Source organism: Podarcis muralis, chromosome 8 (assembly GCF_964188315.1).
Source record: "Podarcis muralis chromosome 8, rPodMur119.hap1.1, whole genome shotgun sequence".
Lineage (NCBI taxonomy): Eukaryota > Metazoa > Chordata > Lepidosauria > Squamata > Lacertidae > Podarcis > Podarcis muralis.
This window is the reverse complement of record NC_135662.1, coordinates 16,644,305-16,664,834: the sequence shown is the minus strand read 5'-3', so window position 1 is coordinate 16,664,834 and position 20,530 is coordinate 16,644,305. Positions and strand designations below refer to the sequence as shown.

Below are 20,530 nucleotides of genomic sequence, written 5' to 3'. Positions count from 1 at the left end.
GGCCACAACTCTCCAACGAGGCCTCATGCACAACCGTATTTTTCCATTTTGACACAGTTCGCACTGAATCAAAACTTCCTGGCTGATATTTCAGTAAGGGTGGAGAGACAGTGGCTCAGGATCAGAGCAATCCCTGGCAACTCCATAGGATCTCAGCTACCAGAAAGACACTTGTCTGAGTCCCCAGAAAGTCATGGCTAGTCAGAGCAGAGTTATTGGCTAGATCAGCCTCAGATGTTGGCATCACCTCTGACTGCTGGCATTCCTGGCTGGAGCTGGTAATTAGAACCACAGAACTGTAGAGTGGGAAGGGGACCCGGGAGTAATCTAGTCTAACCCCCTGCAATGCAGGAATCTTTTGCCCAACGCGGGGCTCAAACCCACAACCCTGAGATTAAGAGTCTCATGTTCTAATTGCAGTGCAGCAACTTCTGGAGGCCTCCAGGCTCTGGCAGGCAGAGCGAGATGGACCAACTGTCTGACTCGGCGCAGGAGAGTGTGTTACCTTCACCCGAAACAAAAGCTATTTACATCTCTTTAAACTCTGTTGAATTTGCCAAAGCCCTGCATTAGAAAAGCACATTGACATCTATCAATCAAGAGGCACGTCAAGAGGACCCTTTATTCTGAAGTCATCTCAGAGACAGGGCTCCATGGTGGACCGCCTAGAGGCCAAGTCTACTTCCTTACCTGGGAACAGTACTGGGATTTGGCTACAGCAACCAGGAGTTTCAGCACAGGTTGAGACTGAGAAACTAAAGGAGTAACTGCATGGATAACGGCGGTGAATTTGGATGGGGGCTTGACGCCTGGAAAGGAAGCCAGCAGTAAATATATATATAAATACATGTTGTTAAGCAAAGGGCGACAAATCAATATTGTTATGGAAAGGGCGACAATCTGAGCAGTAAAGAATTGCTGTCATCTGAAACAAAATGAAATTTGTTGACTTCCCCACCCGTGTGCAGGCTGGAGGGATCAAGAGCTATTTGTTTCACTCCCTGCCCCGGGCTTTTATGGATTTTATCTATTGCAATTCTACCCCATTTTTTTAATCCAAGGAGCTCAAAGTGGAAGGCATGGCTCCTTGTTTAATTCCGCACAACAACCCTGTAAGGTAGGCCAGCCCAGTGACTGGCCTAAGGCCACCCAGAGGATCAGACCATGTAGGCCACCCTTCTCCAACTTGGCGTCTTCCAGCTTCCCCAACATGGCTGCATTGGCTGACCGTGATAGACGCTGTGGCCCAAAATAGCTGGAGGGTACCAGGGCTGTGAGGAAGACTGGTGTTGGCTGATCAGCTGGAGAGAGGCCTGATGGACAGAAGGTCCCACTTCATGAGCAGGAGGGGAGCCACAGCTCAGTGGCTCTGCACATGGACAGTCCCAGGTTCAATCTCTTGACACAGCTAGCTAAAAGGACCAGAGATGGGAAGGCAGTCCTTGTGAGATCTTGGGCAGCCACTGCCAGTCTAAGTCGACAATACTTGGCTTGGTGGGTCATGGGTCAAACTTGCCCCATAGCTGCTAGGCCTGCCCATTTGTTACCCAGCCAAGAGCAAGGCTTTGGTGTTAGTTTACAAGGCCCTTATCAGTTACAAGGCCCCAATCCTTATCTCCCTGCTTGACTCATGTTGGGGGTCCCCGATGGCTCAGAGGCATGTCTTGTAATGGCCAGAAGCCACATGTCCCAAGCCTGTGGAACTCCCTCCCAACTGAGATTAGAGAGGAACCCTCCTTGCTGAAATTCAGGCACCAGACAAAGACTTTCTTTGAAGGCAGTGTTCAGGGTTCCGTTGGGTTTTATGATTATGATGATTTTATTGCTGAACGGTTAATTTTCACGTGCACAGCTTTGAACTGCTAATGATTAAGTCTGAATTTATGAACAAATAATAAACCGAAAGTCCCTTTTAGTCGTTTGCTGACCCCCCCCCCCCACCTGTTGGCTTTTACGCATGGAGGGCTTCTTTTGAATCAGCCTCTCTCGTCAACTTAGGAACTGCTGACACAGGTGCGTAACTGCAGCTTACATTGCAAGACAAGTCCTTACGATTAGATTGGATTTCATAAGCTTAGAAAGTTTGCCTATTGATTTCGTAAACTAGGAAGTCTCTCTACAGGTACTTGGGGAGCAGGTCCTCAACACGAAGGATTTCTAGCACCCATCTTGCATGACCTATACCTGGGCAGCTATGATGCTTGGCTTAACCTCCCCACCACACTAAGAGCCGGCGCAGCTATTCTCTCGCACTGCTTTCCTTGAGATCCAAATTCTGCTCCAACCACAACCAATAGTGTGGGGGGGGGGGCACTGATGATATAGGGAACAACAACCCTGTGGTGAAATGAAGTAAGATCAAGAGGTGGAAATATCAGGGGTCCGTTATATAGGTGGACAGGTGTCAGCTGATGCAAGCAGAGGGAGATGTGAGCACATTTTAACCATCCTAATCACCATAACCATATCTGCACAGCACTCCTTCTGTAGCGTGTAAGATGCCACACTTGTCGGCCAATTGGCGACTCCACAGAATTTGCGCATGAGAACCGGCAACGCAATGGCCTCATACAGAAACAACCATGGCTCTTTGCTGGGAACATGGCTGGTAAATTAGAAGTCAGACACATAGGAAAATATCCTTCCTCCCTTCCTTCCTCTGGATTGATTTCCCTCCACTGGTGCTAAACATGTCTTTGCAATACATGTGGCATTTATAGAAACACTACAGCTTAAAAGCACAGCAGATCCTCTCATCACAACGGCTCGTAGAAGCGCCTCAAAACTTCCCTTCCGATCTTTCTAGTTCACAAGAGAAATAGGGTTTGCGTCGCTTCACAGGGAGCTGGGAGAATTCAAGAGATGAGAGCTTAAAATGTGCTTGAAGTGACCTTGAAGCTAGTGGGACTCACTGCCTGCTATGCCACAGAACCAGTCTTCTCTTTGGAATGAAGACCCCATGCCATTTACTACCCTCTCCCTCTTTTGCAAGGTAACAGAGGGTTTTGGGGGGGGTGTGTGCTTGGGGAAGTGGTATGATGACTGCCAGGGGGAAGGGTGGGCTAAAATTGTGCTTCTGAGGTGTTCCTTCCAACTGAAAGTTCAGACACCCCGGTTGGTTTCTTCAAGTGTTTGACAGCAACACTTGAGCGGCCCAGTTTGAGGGCAAGCTAACAGGGGTTAATGCTGAGAAGGGAAAGAAGTGGGGGACTCACTCTAGAAAGAGGTGGGGAGGGAGTGCCACAAGGCTGGTTCCTGATTTGTGCACCCAGGCAGGGCCGTCTTATCTATAGGTGCTAGGGGTGCGGGGCACCCGGGCGCTGGACTCTCAGGACGCCAGGCCAAGAGTCCGGGGAAGAGCCTGCCGCAACGGGTCAGAGTGCCGCAACGGGCTCTTCTGCTGCGGGCAGCTCTGCGCCGCACGTTCTGGGGTGACCGAGCCAGTGAGATGCTGAGGCAGGCGGCTGGCTGGCTCCACCCTCCTGCGCTCCTAGGCCTGGGCAACCTGGGGGGGGGGGGCCTGCGCGCTGGGCAGGTCTTTGCACCCCAGCGCCACATATGCTTAAGACAGCCCTGCACCCAGGTTTTTTGAAAAGCCCGTACCCCCTTTGTGACACGCCATGAGATCCAGCCTCCGTATAGGGAAGGTCATCCACCGAGAATCACTTACCTAGATTAGCATAATAGTAAGGAAAATCTCCCAGATATGATGAATACTGTGGCAGTACAAATAACCCTCCGGGGTGCTTGTTCCATATTAAGCTGTTACGTGATATGTGCTTAAATATTCTGTCTTGAATAATCTGTTAAAAGGGAAAAAAGAAAGGGAAAAAGGAGCGACTCTTAAGAAGGTCCGAATGAGAAACGGGAGAGGTGGCGTCGCTTGCCGAAGGTAGCAATCAGCACACTTTTCTGCAGAGAGCCAGCAAGAGTTGTTTAGCATTCCTGTTTAATCTATTTCTCTTTTCTCCCAAGCAGCCCCGATGATGCTGGACCCGTACGCATTCCTGCGGGTTAGAAGCCTCGCATAATGGTATTCAAACTACCTCATTAGGCGCCGCAGAAACCGTGGCAACAGAGCGAACTTATTAGATGCTGCAAGCCGGAGTCAAAATATTTTCGCTCTTTAAAATGGCATGTCAGCTTGCGAGGCTGATGAATCCATGCTACAATTTTGCCATCAATGTCCTGCATAAGATAATTAGTCTGGCGGTAGATTTAGACAGGGTGGTACCTTCCTGGAATAACGATGACTGTTACCTTCGCCTCCTTCCCCTTCTCCCCCGCCCCACGCAAACACACACAAAAATATGGTGCCGGAAACACAAATTGCATGGAGCAGAATGTAATGATAGCCCCGTGGCTTCGGCCCAAGGAAAAACCAAAGATGCAGTAACATTTATTCGGTTCAGCTCCAATTCTGTGCAAGAATGGAAGAAAGCAGCTGGTTTTGTATGGGTACAAAAAGGCAGGATGCTGAGGAGATCAGCTCCCGTCTTATAAAAGCAAGGCCCAACGCTGGGTATCGCTCCCACAACCTCCATCAATTCCAGCCAGCATGGCCAATGTTAAGCGAAGCTGCAATAAACAAATAAGAATATTCCAAAAGGTCTAATGAAAATAAGGTCTGAAGGAAATTCCACAAGGAGGGGACCAGTGCTCACAGCTCAGTGACAGAGCACACACTTCAAATGTAGGAGAAAGATCTAGGCTTGGTCTGTGGCTTCTCCAGGGGACAAAAACTGGGACAATCTGAAAGTCTGGAAAACTGCTAGTCAGTGTAGAGAACCTGTGACCAAGTCCAAATGTTGTTGGACTCCAGAACCCATCATCCTTGACCGTTAGCCATGCTGGCCTGGGGCTGATGGGAACTGGAGTCCAACAACCTCTGTATGCCCCACTCCTAGTGTAGGAAATACTGAGTGAGGTGGGCCCAGCGGTCTGAGTTGCTAAGTGGCCCAACTGCACTGGCTGCCAATTAGTTTCCAGCCTCAATTCAAAGTGCTGGATGTGACCTTTAAACGGCCTAGGACTGCAATACCTCAAGGACCGTTTCTCTCCATATAAACCATCCCAGACTCTGTGTTCATCCCTTCTTTGTGTGCCTCCTTCATGCGAGGTCCAGAGAGCGGCAACACAAGAAGGGGCCTTTTCTGTGGTGGCTCCTCATTTGTAGAATGCTCTCCCCAGGGAGGCTCGCCTGGCACCTTCACTGTGCACTTTTAGGCGCCAGGCCTGAAAACGTTCCTCTTAAAGCAGGCCTTTGGCTGACTGACATCTCATGCCTATTTAAACGTGTTGTGGGACGGGGGATTCTTGGTTTGCTGCTGTTCTTATTTTGTGGGGGTTTTTTATGTTGTGAACTGAGATCTATGGATGAAGGTTGGCATGCAAATGGAAGAAATAAATAAGATAAATATGCCTGGATAGCTCAGTTGAGCGTGGTGCTAATAATGCCAAGGTTGCTGGTTCAATTCCCATATGGGACAGCTGCATATTCCTGCGTTGTAAGGGGGTTGGACTAGATGACCCTCAGGGTCCCTTCCATTTCCCGGTCTCTGTCATTCTTGCAACCAATAAAACTGCAGCAGGAACGCCAAGTTTGGCTTTCCTGTGACAGCACTTCTCTAGTTAAACAACACTGATCAGACACAATACTCTTTCACTGTTGAGATTCAGGACAATGCTTTTCCTCCCAGCAACTCAGCCAGGTTCAGTTTTTGAAGCAGGCATCCAGTGCCTTTGTTCAGATGTGCTTGTGCTGCTTACAGATCCCGTTATTTTGCGGGCCAAGGTCCTGACCTAAAAGGGCTTTACCCAATTTAACAGATGGCTATTTCTGGCCATGAAAACAACACTTAACCGTCTGCAGAGCTGAAACAGACCGGGGGGGGGGGGAGAGACGGGGGGGGGGGGGGAGGAATCTGTAAGAAAGGATACAGGAAAGGACAAAAAGGGAACAAATTTACAGCTCCTCCATTAACAATAAAAAGCACAGGGAAAATTGGTGCACACATGTTGCTAAATACCATCTTTGGCTTTTGCCTTGTATAAGATAATGGCATTAAAGAAATCCCTGCTGAAAATTAAATCTAAAAAGATGCCTTTTCTGTTTCTAACATTATTGTGTAGGCTTGCCACAATTCCACTTTTATTGGGCACACGCACACTTCTGCTAATTCAAGTCAACTCTCATTCAAGGGGGGGGGGGCGGAAATCCAATATGGGCTGAACAGGGGAACTTCTCACCAAAGGAAAGTGTGTTGCATTAGATAAGCTTCATGTTTCATCTAGTCCACGGGTAGCCAATGAGGTGCCCATCAGAGGTTACTGGACTACAACACCCACCATCCCTGCTCACTGGCCATGCTGGCAGAGGCTGATGGGAGTTGGAGTCCATCAACATCTGGAGAGAACCATGTTGGCTGCAACTGAGTCAGCATAACCGAATGAGACTTAAGGGTAGAGGGTGTTTGTGTGTGTGTGTGCACACTAGAGAAGGGCCAAATGCAGATATAAGGACGGCCACTTGCAAACCATGGTTTAGAAACTGAGAGAAAGTCTGCACTCCTCTCTTTTTTTCCTCAGGACAGTGCTAACCACCATCAAAAGTTAAGATGTGGTCTATGGTTTCCTCATAGACCAGCACTTGAAAACATGGTTTGAAGTGTGGTTGCAAATCGTAGTTGATGAGCATTAACCATGGTTTGATGTTATGAGCGAGCGGCCTTGGGGTTACACACACTCCTTCCTTGCCTGTGCAAACCATTTCTGGTTTGCAGCAACCTAGACTTTGTCATTATGTCTGAGCCAAACCCAAATTGCTTAGAAGAACAGGGCCCCAAACCGTAGTTTGATGGGGGCTTCTGCAAGCCATGGTTAGCAGGGTTTGGACAAAACAGCAAACCATGGTTTGCGGCAAACTAGGATAATAACATTCTCCATCAGCTGTGGAGTAACAGAAATTGAAATTGCTAGTGTTGATAATACTAAATCACTTTTAACATCACATCTTAGTCCCAGAGAGAGAGAGAGAGAAATGTGTGCGTGTGAGGGTTTGTAACATGCACCCACAGCTCTACAAAAATCCTTTTGAAAATGCGGCAGACTCGTTTCGTTTCCCATCAGAGTTCCTTGTTAGTTTTCTGTCATCTTCCTCTTGAATCTACTCTATGTCCTACTAAGCGCCTCACCCCACAACACCCCAGGCAGACCAGTCAAAAGGCCATCAAAATGTCTTGGGGGCACAAAAGCCTGCCATTAGAAGAGAGGGCTTTGCAATTCTACTTCTTCAGAAAAGCGATTTATCCAGAAAGGTTCCCTAAAAGACCTCATTCAGCAGGCATGACAAGAATACTGATTTACCCACCGCAAAGCCCCCAAGAAGCCACTAGTCTGCACGAGGCAACTTTTCCCTGGAAGTGGAATGGCTTCTCATTTGTCATGGTGTCATTTTTCCTTACACCAGGCCCAGTAACAAAGAAACGTTATTTCCTCAGGGGAGAAAAGTTATAGAGACGGTGAAGGTCTTTCCTCTGCCCCATTCCTCACATGTGCACACAACCCCCTCCCGAGCGACCCACTGTCTCCCCCCTCAAGAGCCAAGGTCAGACAAAGCCTGGGCACTGAGACCGCCAACGCCTCAACTAATATCTGAGAACAGTTACTCACCTCTAGCGTGGTCAATACAATCTTCTCAACCGAAGAAAAATAAGCCTCCCACAAGAACTGTGTCTGCTGTCTAAGTGCTAGGATTTTATCCTGATGGATAGACCTGATTGTAGAAGGGATCTGTAATACAACGTTGAAACAAATCAGACAGTGTAGAAAACATTGCAACCCGAGAACATTAAGGCACTTCTGGGGACCTTTCCAGATGATCCGTTTACGGCACAATCAGTTTAGGTTTTATAGATCAGCGCATAGTGCATTTGGCTCCCATTTGAAGCACACAATCCACACTGTCAGACAACAGCAGCAGCCGTGATAGCAGTAATTGGAAATTGAATTATACAGGCTGCTCGTTTGTGCGGCTGTCTCTCTGTCCCACTTCCGACTGGACAGGCTGTGCTTCCCACACTTCTGAGAGTTTGCAAAATCAGAGACTTTTCCAGAACTAGATCGGTTCGCAACCTTACCCTGCCAGGGAGATCTCTTTTACCAAGTTAACAGCGCGCTGCTACTCTTTCCCTTTAAAATAGTTGTGAGAATTTAGCATCAGTGCCCTGTTCTTATTTTGGGGTTCCAGTGCCCTCAGTGTGGGTGCCCTATAATCTTTCAAAATCAGAACGGTTCAGTTCCTTTCCCATTTCCCCCTTCTTCTCATTAGTAGGAAGCTGGCTTGACTAGACAAGCAACCCCAACAGAGGCCGTATGACCTGACAGATATGACCCCTCAGATATGGTCCAATTACAGGCCAACCACTTTCTCCAAATCCTGCCTACGATCTTTGGACATAGACATGGCCTCCACGCTCTGCCACGATGAATAGTAGGCTTCTTACTGACTGTGGCACGATTAACGATAGCCCAGAAATGGAAGAACCAGAATGAAATACCCCTAGACATATGGGGAAATAATATATGGGATACAGCAATATCTGAGCATCTCACCAGACACAAGAGGGCCATTAAAGACATAATAATAAATAGAGACACCTTCCAAGAAACGTGGACTCCTTTCTTTTATGTTAATGACCAAAATCAAGACCTCCTTATACCAACCACTCAATATTCTCAGTGGAGAGGTTACGTTATGTCTGAATGTTGACTGTGTTAAGTGTATGTCTAGAGACAAGGGGTAAAACAAACACCATTAGTTGTACTGCTAGATAATTGTTTAATGGTTGTTGTATTTGTTTCAAAACCAATAAAATTTTGTTTTTTAAAAAGATACGGTCCTGTACTGTCAATATATGAACTAGCTCAATGTGCTTCGTTCCCAGTTCACCATGGCCACCCTTAGGGAAAGTGGTTTAACTAGGCTAAGGGGTTGTCAAGATGGGATACGGGTGGCACTGGAGTCTATACCACTGAGCGTCTTGGGCTTGCCGATCAGAAGGTCGGCAGTTTGAATCCCCACAATGGGGTGATGTCAGTGAAGGAAATTCTCTGACAGGTGAGCTCCCTTTCCTCTGTCCCAGCTCCTGCCAACCTAGCAGTTCGAACGCACACTAGTGCAAGTAGATAAATAGGTACCACTGTGGCAGGAAGGTGAACTGCGTTTCCATGCACTCTGGTGTTCCGTTGCGCCAGAAGCGGTTTAGTCATGCTGGCTACATGACCTGGAAAGCTATCTGTGGACAAATGCTGGCTCCCTCAGCCTGAAAAGCGAGATGAGCGCCGCACCCCATAGTCGCCTTTGACTGGACTTAACTGTCCAGGGGTCCTTTACCTTTAACCTCCAGATATTCCTGGACTCCAGCTCTCATCAGCCCTCCCAGCTGGGACTATGGGTGCTGCAGTCCAGCAATATCCGGAAAGCACCACATTGGCTACCCATGGGGACTAGATCACACGTGGCCAAAAACTAAATCATAGCATGAGCCTGTCAATTTAGGACAATGGGGCATCTTCTCCAACGTTCTGCTCTCACAGTGGCCAACCAGACGCCTGTGGGAATCCTGCAAGCAGACATGAACGCAACACTCTGCCCACCTATGACTCATAGCAACTTATTCAGAGTCACACTGATAGTGGTGGTTGAACTTAGCCATTGCGGCTAGTGGCCATTGATACTAGATTTCCAGGGTACCACCTAATGCCTGCTGTTTCCAAGCATCCATGCAAAGAACGCAGGACTAACTAGACTTCGATCTATATCCAGCTGGGCTGGATTGTGTTCTTAAAACCAGGAGTACCTACTTGGGACCAGTTAACCCAGCTGAGTTATGCTTTAATACCTTCCCAAGTGTACGTTTTTGCTTTCTAATTCTTACACTCATTACTGGACCGCAGGGATTCGCGTTCCACAAACAAACAAGGGGGAAAAGAAAGAAATAGACCATGCAAGATTGAGGTTTGCCCAACTCATGGCCTTCAGGCACCTTGCAGACTCATTCAAGGAACATGCGCGGACACAGCAAAATAAATGCACCCAGGTACTTTTCTGTTCTTCACTTTCTGCTGTTTATTTAGGTAAGCTTATCTGAAGGGGGGGTGCAGAAATAAATCCTTCCTTTTGTTTGGAGCATAGTGTTTTCTCATTAGAGGGCTCCGTTCCCTCTAAGCCTTTCAAATATTCATATATTTTTTCATATATTCTTTCCGGACTAATTATGCACAAGGCAAGCACCTATGTTTGCTTTTGATTTGTGCTGCTCTGCATTTTCCTCTTCGATATTAGATTACACACAGCGAATGCTTTCTCACTCACACACACCCTTCTCACTTATCGGAGGGGGTTGGGGAAAATCCATTTCCCAATAAAATATTCTTAATTAGAATACATCTGTTCTCTGCATAGCCTCTTGGGAGGGGCAGGGGGAACAGCTTGGTGGCAAGGATCTCCTTATGTCAAGCACAGATTTCATATAGACTTGGCATCAAGTTCAACTAAAAGCAGCTCAGTTTGAAATGCCCAACTTTCCTGAGATTGCTTCAGCAAAACATTAAGCCCATAATGAATGTCAGGTGTGAAACAAAAGGTCCCAAGACAATGGAATAGGTTGTTGAACTACAAAGCGGGTTCTCCTTCATGGAGAGCACGTGTTGCGGTGGGAGCAACCATGACATTCCCTGTTGCTGGGCAGGTTAGTTTGGATGGCCACAGATTTGATTGGGCACCTCCAATGTTGCTGGGGGGAAATTGATTGTTGCAATTTTATTTGATTGATGGGGGAGCTATATATGTTCCCTGTGCGCAGAATTGAGCTTCTTCTTTTCGCTGTGCACATGTGTTACCAACCCACCCTCCCTTTATTTAGGGTTTGTTTGCGCTGACCTTGCTATGCCTATCATGGGGTCATTTGCTTTGGAGCAGGGGCCCGGTAGGAATTTTACCATTTGGCTGATTGGCTGGTGCCATTTGGGTTTTGCCTACTTTGTAGCAAATCGTCACAACTTGTAAGGTTGCAGTTAGGCATTGGTTAATTTTTGGGTTGGTGGAGGGGATGTGGCTGGCTGTGCCTGCCTCTCCAATGCTGCTGCTGCAAGGGTATTCCGTTACAGGAATCCAGGGGCTCGCCATGCTTTTGTCCGTATCCCTGGCAAAGGGCTAGGGCCATGCAAGAACCCCAGGGAGCATTTGGGGAGAGCCTGGTGCCCAGCTTTTTCTCTCCCCAAAATTGTTTACCCTTACTGACTTCCTCATGGGTGCGGTTGTCAGTTCTGTTCCTACCTCCAAGTGGGAACCGATAGTCACTAACCAATGCCTAAGCAACCACTCACATACTGTAATTCAATAAAGTTGTGGCCAAAATTATGCCAAAAACCAAAACAAAAATGATGTGTGAACGTGTTTTTATTCAGGGGTGTCTTGGGGGTCCTCAACACGCAACTCCCAGCATCCCTGAAGATTGGCTGTCAGGCTGAGGCTGATGGGAGTTGGAGTCCAAAGTTTGGAGGTCCACAGTTTCCCCATTCCTGCATTAGAGCCATCACTGAAGATATGGCCAGGAGGAGGAGAACAGCCAGATATATCAACTGTTCATAGCCAGACCAGGACTGCTGAGACCCTGGTTATTATGCAGAAGGTGCATTTTTCCTATGATGCTAGAGTATTATTTAAAAACTGCTCAGTTGCCTTTCCAAATAACCTCTTCCTAAGGCAGATCGCGGGGACGCGGGTGGCGCTGTGGGTTAAAGCATCAGCACCTAGGACTTGCCGATCAAAAGGTCGGCGGTTCAAATCCCCGTGGCGGGGTGCGCTCCCGTCGTTCGGTCCCAGCACCTGCCAACCTAGCAGTTCGAAAGCACCCCCGGGTGCAAGTAGATAAATAGGGACCGCTTACCAGCGGGAAGGTAAACGGCGTTTCCGTGTGCTGCGCTGGCTCACCAGATGCAGCTTTGTCACGCTGGCCACGTGACCCGGAAGTGTCTCCGGACAGCACTGGCCCCCGGCCTCTTGAGTGAGATGGGCGCACAACCCTAGAGTCGGACACGACTGGCCCGTACAGGCAGGGGTACCTTTACCTTTACCTTTAAGGCAGATCGCAACAGATAACCTAATACCCAAACCTAACTGTGCAATCAGAAGCGAGTCCCATGTATCCAATGAGGGTTACTCATGAGTAAGCGCATTTATAATTGCAGCCTACTTTCACTTATTTTTTTCACTAAACCGGTATTATGAATTGTTCTTGCAGCCTTGCTCATGGCTAAAACGTTATAGGGCAAAAATATCTGGGCAATATGTACAGGTAGAATGTTTAATGGCCACGTGCATTTGGAGACGGGTTTTTTGCAATGTTTAAGCGTATGCATTTTTACTTGTTAGGCAGCTATTTTTGCAGTATAAATTTGCATTGATCGCATTAAGTTATTTTTGCCCAAGTGCTTTCAGCCGAATCTTTTGATATATACCTGTGTGTGCAACGAAGAAGCATCAAATCCATTAGACAGAGCGAGCCATTCATATTTGCAAAGCAGGGGAAAAGCTTATTTTCTAAACTATATATTTTTGGGTGAGTTGATTCGCTTCTAACAGATGGGAGCCGAAACCAGAGCTCCCATTTTTAACCGTGCTTGGCTATTTGCTATTAATCTTCTTGGCCTAGAAGTTGGGTGCGGGGAAATGATGGATCTGTGCTGATCTGCCACAAATACACTAGAATTATTAGAAAGGGATGACGTTTTAATAGCGGGTCATTTGTGTAATAATGGGGAAGAGAAGGTGGGGAGGGGGAATGACTTTTGCATTAAAAAAAAGGAGGGTGGGGGGGGAAGAGAGAGAGAGAGAGACAGAGAGCGTCTAACTGGTTCAAGCTTCCTGGAGTGGGAGCTGGTGCAAGGATGAAGAGAATATGTAAATAAAAACATCCGAGCTAGTCTAAAAATGAGAAATGGGAAACTGTAACACAACAAAAACATTTCCCAGAGCAGACATTCTGGCTCAGCGCCAGGTCTTTAAAAACCACTGTTAATAATGGCGTAGTAGCTTGCCTTGGTAAGGAAGCAGCTGTGAAGAGAATCAATTCTGCATTACAAGAACAGGACAAAGATTTGGAACATTAATGTCCCCATGTGGGGAGGCAAGTGGAGCGGGGAGAGAAGAGAGGGAGACCTGGAATCCTTCCTTCCCTTTGCCTTCTGCAACCAGAAAGCCCAGATCCTGCAGCTGGGTCATGCAGATTTTAAAAAATGTGCATGATTTAGATATTTCGGTTGCATGGCAGGGGCCATCATCAAGCAATAGAGCTGCGCTGGACCGCTGGATAGCTCAGCTGGTTCAAGCGTGGTGCTGATAACACCAAGGTCGCAGGTTTGATCCCCATATGGGATAGCTGTATACAGTGGTACCTCAGGTTAAGTACTTAATTCGTTCTGGAGGTCCGTTCTTAACCTGAAACTGTTCTTAACCTGAAGCACCACTTTAGCTAATGGGGCCTCCCGCTGCTGCAGCACTGCCGGAGCACGATTTCTGTTCTCATCCTGAAGCAAAGTTCTTAACCTGAAGCACTATTTCTGGGTTAGCGGAGTATGTAACCTGAAGCGTATGTAACCTGAGGTACCACTGTATTCCTGCATTGCAGAGGGTTGGACTTGATGATCCTAGCTTTACAAATCTTTGATTCTATGCTTTGCATAGTTTCAGTTCCTGGCATCCGGATGCATCAAGATGCAGGGATTTGCCTCTGTTTCCCTGACGTTGGAAGAGCAGACAGAGGTGCATAAAATCAGGACCGTCAGGGAGAAAATGAATAGGGTGAATGTTCCCTTCCTCTCTTGCTGTCAGGCCTGGGGGATTCTCCCCCCCTCCCCCTTGGTAGCATCACAGAGCAAGGAAGAAACAAGAAAGTATTTATGGTTTTATTCAGTCATCGTGGTGCAAGACAAAGAATCCTGTCCTTTACTCCATAGTGGCATTGCTCACCCTGAGCTCCTGCCCTTCTCTCCCCAGCAACAGCCCTTGGCTCTACGGGGGCGGGGGGGGGGCAGTAATCAAATGTCCTTGAGCCCATCGCTCTTGAACTCTAATTGGGCGACAAGATTTTGGGGAGGGTGGCTCTTCTATGCTTTCCAAGCTGGCTGTTCTCCCCCTCCTTCTCCTAACACCTCATAACTAAGCTGTTCTGAGTTCTGCTGTAATTCAATCCTGTCTCCCTTTTTTCTGGAAGCTACTGGTGGAGAAGGGGGGGGGGGCAATCTCCACCATTCCCTGTCCTCCTCCAAGGGAAGCAGAGGAGAAGGAGGGGGCGATCTCCAACCCTCCTTCTCCCCCTCCTCTTAGGTCCAGTCCCTGACAATACTGGGTCATCCAATTAAGACGAATGGTAGGAAATTCGGGACAGACCAAACAGAGGGCTGCTTCACACAGGGCGTAATTCAATGGCAGAACCTGCTACTTGCAAGGAACAGCAATGGCCACCAACTTGGACGGCTTTCATGGGAGGTTAGATAAATTCATGGAGCCTCGTGCTATTAATGGCGATCGGTAGGAGGGCCAAGCACTGCCTCAAGAGCTGGAGGCAATATGCCCCTGAATACTAGTTAATATAATTAAAGCTATTGTTTTCCCAGTAGTGATGTATGGAAGTGAGAGCCGGACCATAAAGAAGGCTGATCGCCGGAGAATTGATGCTTTTGAATTATGGTGCTGGAGGAGACTCTTGAGAGTCCCATGGACTGCAAGAAGATCAAACCTATCCATTGTGAAGGAAATCAGCCCGGAGTGCTCACAGGAAGAACAGATCCTGAAGCTGAGGCTCCAATACTTTGGCCACCTCTTGAGAAGAGAAGACTCCCTGGTAAAGACCCTGATGTTGGGAAAGATGGAGGGCACAAGGAGAAGGGGATGACAGAGGACGAGATGGTTGGACAGTGTTCTCAAAGCTACCAGCATGAGTTTGACCAAACTGCGGGAGGCAGTGGAAGGCAGGAGTACCTGGCATGCTTTGGTCCATGGGGTCACGAAGAGACAGACGTGACTAAACGACTGAACAACAACAACAACAAAATGGGAGCAGGTCCATTGCTTTCAGTACATCCACAAGTATCTGGTTGGCCGCTGTGGAAACAAAACAGCCTTGAGCCCCAGGGCTCACCTTATGTCCTCATGCATTACTGAATGGTGTATTTCAAATCACTGGAGAAGGAGGAATGGTATCTTAAGATGTTGGAATATGCCGCATTAGCAGGTCTGATCCAGATGATAGAACGTACATGGAAGATTGGAAAATATTTGTAGATTACGGTATATTAGAAGTCAGTGTCGGCAGGTAAATACGTTAGCAGGATTAGAGTAGATTCAGTGGTATAAGGTAAAGTGAGGTGAAAAGAAGATGAGAAGGGCAGGTATGGAATAGTTAGCATATGCAGAGCAGATGGGTAACTGAAGACACCATGGAAAGAGGGGGAGGGAAATCGAGACTATTGGGAGTGTTTGGGTGGTTATTGTATAAATGTGAAATATGTAACAGAAAAGCAAATAAAATTTTTATATACACAATGGTATCTTTGTGTGGGCCTGGCCTGACTGTGTAGCTTGGCTGGTCTCACTTTCTCTTCCCAAGAAACTCCTGGTTTGCAATAATTGGCCCATGGAAGAGGTGAAAAAGATCCAAGGGACATGTCCATCCTTTCCCCATGTTTCTACATCATATCCCATTGTGAAGCCATTCTGAGCTGCCACCAAATAATGTCTTGCAGTGTGGAATACTATTGCATCCAAGTTCCTGTCCCCCTAGAGAAAGGGGAATAGGAGACTAGGAAGGATCCAGTGTCTTGTTTTGAGGAATATGAACTTTGAAAATTCCCATACTGATCTGCAGCTCTTGGACTAATGTGTGGTTTGGAACTTAGCTACCCACCAGAATCTACCTTCCGGATGTTTAAACCATCAAAACACACATATAAATGTGTACTTTGAATGAAAAGTACACGTCTACACCTCAAAACACCTATTTAAATCTGTCGACTTCAGCTGGTCTCTTGTGAGGGTCACTTAAGTCAGATACCAGCCATTGAGACCGTTCAGAACCATGAATATCCTGGAAGTTGAAAGAAACTTTTCCCTTCCAAGCACTTTGCAACTCAGAAGCTGGTGCGCATTTCTCTAAAAAAGAAATGAGCTGCTCGTACATTTTTAACCAAGACATTTGGAGGCCTGAGTGACCTTCATGTCAGAAAGTGACATGAAGCCTTATTAAATGAGTTAATATTCACAATGACACAGACAAATCCCTCCTGATAAAAATCTCTTTTATAGCCGTGACCTTTCGGATACATCTTTCCTGGAAGTGTGGGAAATGGCTGCCACTGTCAACCACTCTGACGAAGGCCGCGGTTGCTCCCTCCCCTCCTCCCGCCTTACCTGTAATAACAATCTCTCATCCCCTATGACGGCAGCTTGATTCCAATCAATCACTTCGGAGAATGGCAGCTCCCATCCATTGCTGAGCATCACAGGAACACAGGCAGCCTGCGTAGGCAATCATTAAAATCAGGAAAATGGAAACAATTGCAGCAAAGGGACGCTGGCCCTTCCAAGGCCCCGTGGCAATGAAATTGCAGCCTATTCTGCAGAAACGGGACTTTAATAGAGAATTGTGTTGGAAAGTATTGTGGGACCATTGCGATGCCACATTTTGAGGATCACTGAACCTTGGGTCTGGCAGGTCCACTATTGGAAGGCTCATATACTCAGACCACAGAGAGAGAGTGGGAAGCCTATCAACGGAGTGGCCCTTGTTTATTCCCTTCTAATGTCTGGCTACTTGCATGGGTACACACAGATTGGTACAGGCCCACTGGTACACCCCTGTGTGGGCTTGCTGTTGGATCAGAAGGTCCAGCAAATGCAGAACATGGCAGCTACGTCGCTGCGTGGGCCACCCTATCGCAATCATATTGCACCAGTTCTGGAGGGTTTGCCATGGCTACTGATTTGCTACTGAGCCAAAACGAAGGTGCTAATTTTAAAATAATAATAATAATAATAATAATAGGATTTTTATATTAAAGATTTTCAAAACATGGAAAAGTACATGGCACCTCCACTTTCAATTCACAGAGTCTTTTTCACGGTTCATTTACACATAGTGAGAGACCGTTTTGTCATAGACATCTTGCAGCTGGGGGGAAAGAGAGGGGAGAGAGAGAGATGGGGGTGTTGTTCTTTCATTCTGTCACACAGTGTTAGCGTAGGGGGTTATGTCAGCATCATGCAGGTAGGTTCTTTGTGTGTGTATACACCCACCCACCCACCCACTGAGAGAGGTTACGAGGGATGAAGGTGCTTTTGTTGATATACAATGCCCTAACGACTTCAGGTCTGGATATCTGGAGGAAGGCCTGCACCCACAAAAGACCTTCCTGCATGTCGAGGTCCTCAGAAAAGGCTCTCCTGGTTTTACCGACCCCAGCTGAAGCACATTCCATGGCAACCCAGTGGGAAGGGCCTTCTCTGTGTTGGCACCCAGCCTACGGAATTCCATATCCTCTAAAGAAAGTGAGCCTAAACTCTGATGAGCTTTTGGTGCCTCCTTAAAACTCACCTGTTCACCCAAGCTGGCTATTAATTCCTAGCTTGGTTATATCAGTGATTAGAATTTTAGATTTTAATATATGGATTCCATTGTATTCTATTTATATCTCTCGGTAGCTCCAGCACCCTCAGAGTGTGGGGGAATTCCAGCTGGGAACAGACCTTTCCTGAAGCCCTTCTCCACAGGGCTGCTTCCAGCAACTTCATTTTACAGCTTTGGTCATACTCTCTATCTCGGCCTTTGATGGTTCAGGCGTTTTGTTTTGTGGGATCCAAATTTGTAAATGCGGCATCTTTCCTTTTACGGCATGGCCTCCTGCACCTCCACTTGTGTGCCATGGTAACAGGCTCATTTCCTTTCCATTCACAACTGTGCCATTCACAACTGACCCTACCGTTTCCAGTGCCTGCTGTTTTGAAATCCTGGCGGATCAATGCGGGGTCAAGGACAGACGTCACCGCGGCAAAGCAGAACCCTCCCGACCCCAGCCTTTTGCTGCAGAGATGCCCTTTATTTTTTAACAGTTATTTTCATGCCATTTTAACCCTGGGCGTGCTCTCCCCTGCAGATCGCTTCCCTGTCACCTGCCTGTTCAAACTCCAACCTAATTGATGCCGTCACTTAAAACTTACTTAGTATGCAATGTGAAAACCTGGGTAGAATTTATAGGCAATTTTGTCTCGGCTGAATTAAAACAATGAGCTGTATTATTTATTTCCTCCTAACTTCCTGGTTGGATGAAGTCAGTGTTTCTCCAGGAATATAGATTCTCTCCCCACCACCCACCTCCCCAAGTTCAACAAACCCTCTTAGGCTAAGTTAGGGTTACCAGACGTCCCTGGTTCCCGGGGACAGTCCCCGGATTTACAAATCTGTCTCCGGACAAATTCCATCCCTGGAATGTCCCCAGATTTGCAACTCCGTCCCTGGGAAACGTGGCAGCGGCAGCCTGGTAGCGCAGTTAGCTCTGGCTGGCTTCAGGAGTTGCTCACTACTCGCTGCTGCCGCCACTGCCAAACGTGAACCGGGGACGTCTGGTGGTACAGATCTTCTGCCCCCTTCCCCCTTTGTTTTGAAAGATCGAGGGAGGCTCAGGAGTCGTGGGTGGATGGCTGTTGCCCAGGAGGGGCACAAGGTGTGCAGTTTCTCTGCCAGGCAAGGTGCAAAGCCCTTCTTTTGCACCCTGCAAAACATAAATGTGCAGGTTTTTTTAAAAAAACTGGGCAATGGCTGCTCACCCGCTACTCCCGAGCCTCCCCTGAATTGTCAAAACAAAGGGGGAAGGGGGCAGGAGATCAGGGAAGGCTTGGGAGTCACGGGACGGTGGCACGCCATTGCCCAGCTTTTTAAAAAACTGTGCATTTATGTTTCACAGGGTGCGAAAGAGGGGCTTTGCACCTTTATACAATATGCATGTGTGCTTGGGCCCAGGGTTTTTTTGCCTCACCATCCCCACTACTGACTCCCTGTTGCTACTCAGCTTTAAAATAAAAAAGTGTCCCCGGATTCATTGAAAAAAATCTGGTAACCATAGGCTAAGTCAACCCAGCTTTGGTGCGGGCAAAATAGCTGCCCACTGCTCCTGAAGTAGGAATGCCGGATTATGGACTATTAGGGAAATGAAATCTCCAATCCGCCTTCCTTTTGCCTTGCCATTGCGCAGCACAGAATTCCAGCTGACAGGAGTGCTAAACGGCTCCAAGTCTCCAGTCAAACGGTTGATCTTACCTGCAGGGCCTCCAGGAACCTGAAGGATCCCAGCCTCCGGCCACGAGGGACGAGACAGAAAGTGGCATTGTGCAGCATTTCACGATAATCATACCTAACAGGAGACAAAGGGGGGGGGGAATAATAAATTAACAATGAGTCTGGGAGTAACTGTGCATGCAAATGTAAACATCTGGCGCTGCACATCTGGTTAGACTCATCGCCGGACCAGCTCACATCTGCAAAGCTGGCATCGCATTAGGGGAGACACAACAGGAACAAAAGCAAAAAAGAAAAGGAAAACAAATGTAGATGGCAGTATGAAAGCAACTGAGTGAGCTGAACTGAGTCCCCGTCCTCAGTGCTGGATTTACATATAAGCTAAATAAGCTATAGCTTAGGGCCCCACTCTCTTGGGGGCCCCCAAAAAAACTTAAAGAAAAGAAAAACACCTGGGTGTACATTTCCAAAATATAAGATAAAAAACAAATAAAACAAAAACCTACATACAGAAACAGTGTTTTGTGTTGTGTAGGTTCCTATGATGCGAGTAATAGGGCCCCGCTTGCTAGCCTGCTCCCTAAAATATCACTGGTTTGCTCATTTCTATATATAGGCAATGACAAATCTAGACAGCATCTTAAAAAGCAGAGACATCACCTTGCCAACAAAGGTCTGTATAGTTAAAGCCATGGTTTTCCCAGTAGTGATGTATGGAAGGGAGAGCTGGACCATAGAGATGGTTGATCACCGAAAAATTGATGCTTTTGAATTATGGTGCTGGGGGAGACTCTTGAGAGTCCCATGGACTGCAAGAAGATCAAACCTATCCATTCTGAAGGAAATCAGCCCTGAGTGCTCACTGGATGGACAGATCCTGAAGCTGAGGCTCCAATACTTGGGCCACCTCATGAGAAGAGAAGACTCCCTGGAAAAGACCCTGATGTTGGGAAAGATGGAGGGCACAAGGAGAAGGGGACGACAGAGGACGAGATGGTTGGACAGTGTTCTCGAAGCTACCAGCATGAGTTTGACCAAACTGGGAGGCAGTGGAAGACAGGAGTGCCTGGCATGCTCTGGTCCATGGGGTCACAAAGAGTCGGAAACGACTAAACGACTAAACAACAACAACAACAACAATATATAGGGTGCCTACATTCTGCATGTGGAAATGGCTT

General features: G+C 47.4%; 1 protein-coding gene across 1 annotated transcript in view; it reads right to left on the bottom strand.

Annotated features, from left to right (window-relative positions):
• The window catches only part of EXT1 (exostosin glycosyltransferase 1), a 256,434-nt gene that overhangs the window by 16,510 nt on the left and 219,394 nt on the right, over window positions 1-20,530 (bottom strand). The window contains exons 2-6 of the mRNA XM_077932757.1: window positions 19,374-19,467; window positions 16,472-16,579; window positions 7,672-7,791; window positions 3,671-3,803; window positions 691-809 (exon numbers count right to left, since the gene is read on the bottom strand). Coding sequence (XP_077788883.1) covers window positions 691-809; window positions 3,671-3,803; window positions 7,672-7,791; window positions 16,472-16,579; window positions 19,374-19,467 — 574 coding nt within the window. The remainder of the gene's footprint in view (window positions 1-690; window positions 810-3,670; window positions 3,804-7,671; window positions 7,792-16,471; window positions 16,580-19,373; window positions 19,468-20,530) is intronic.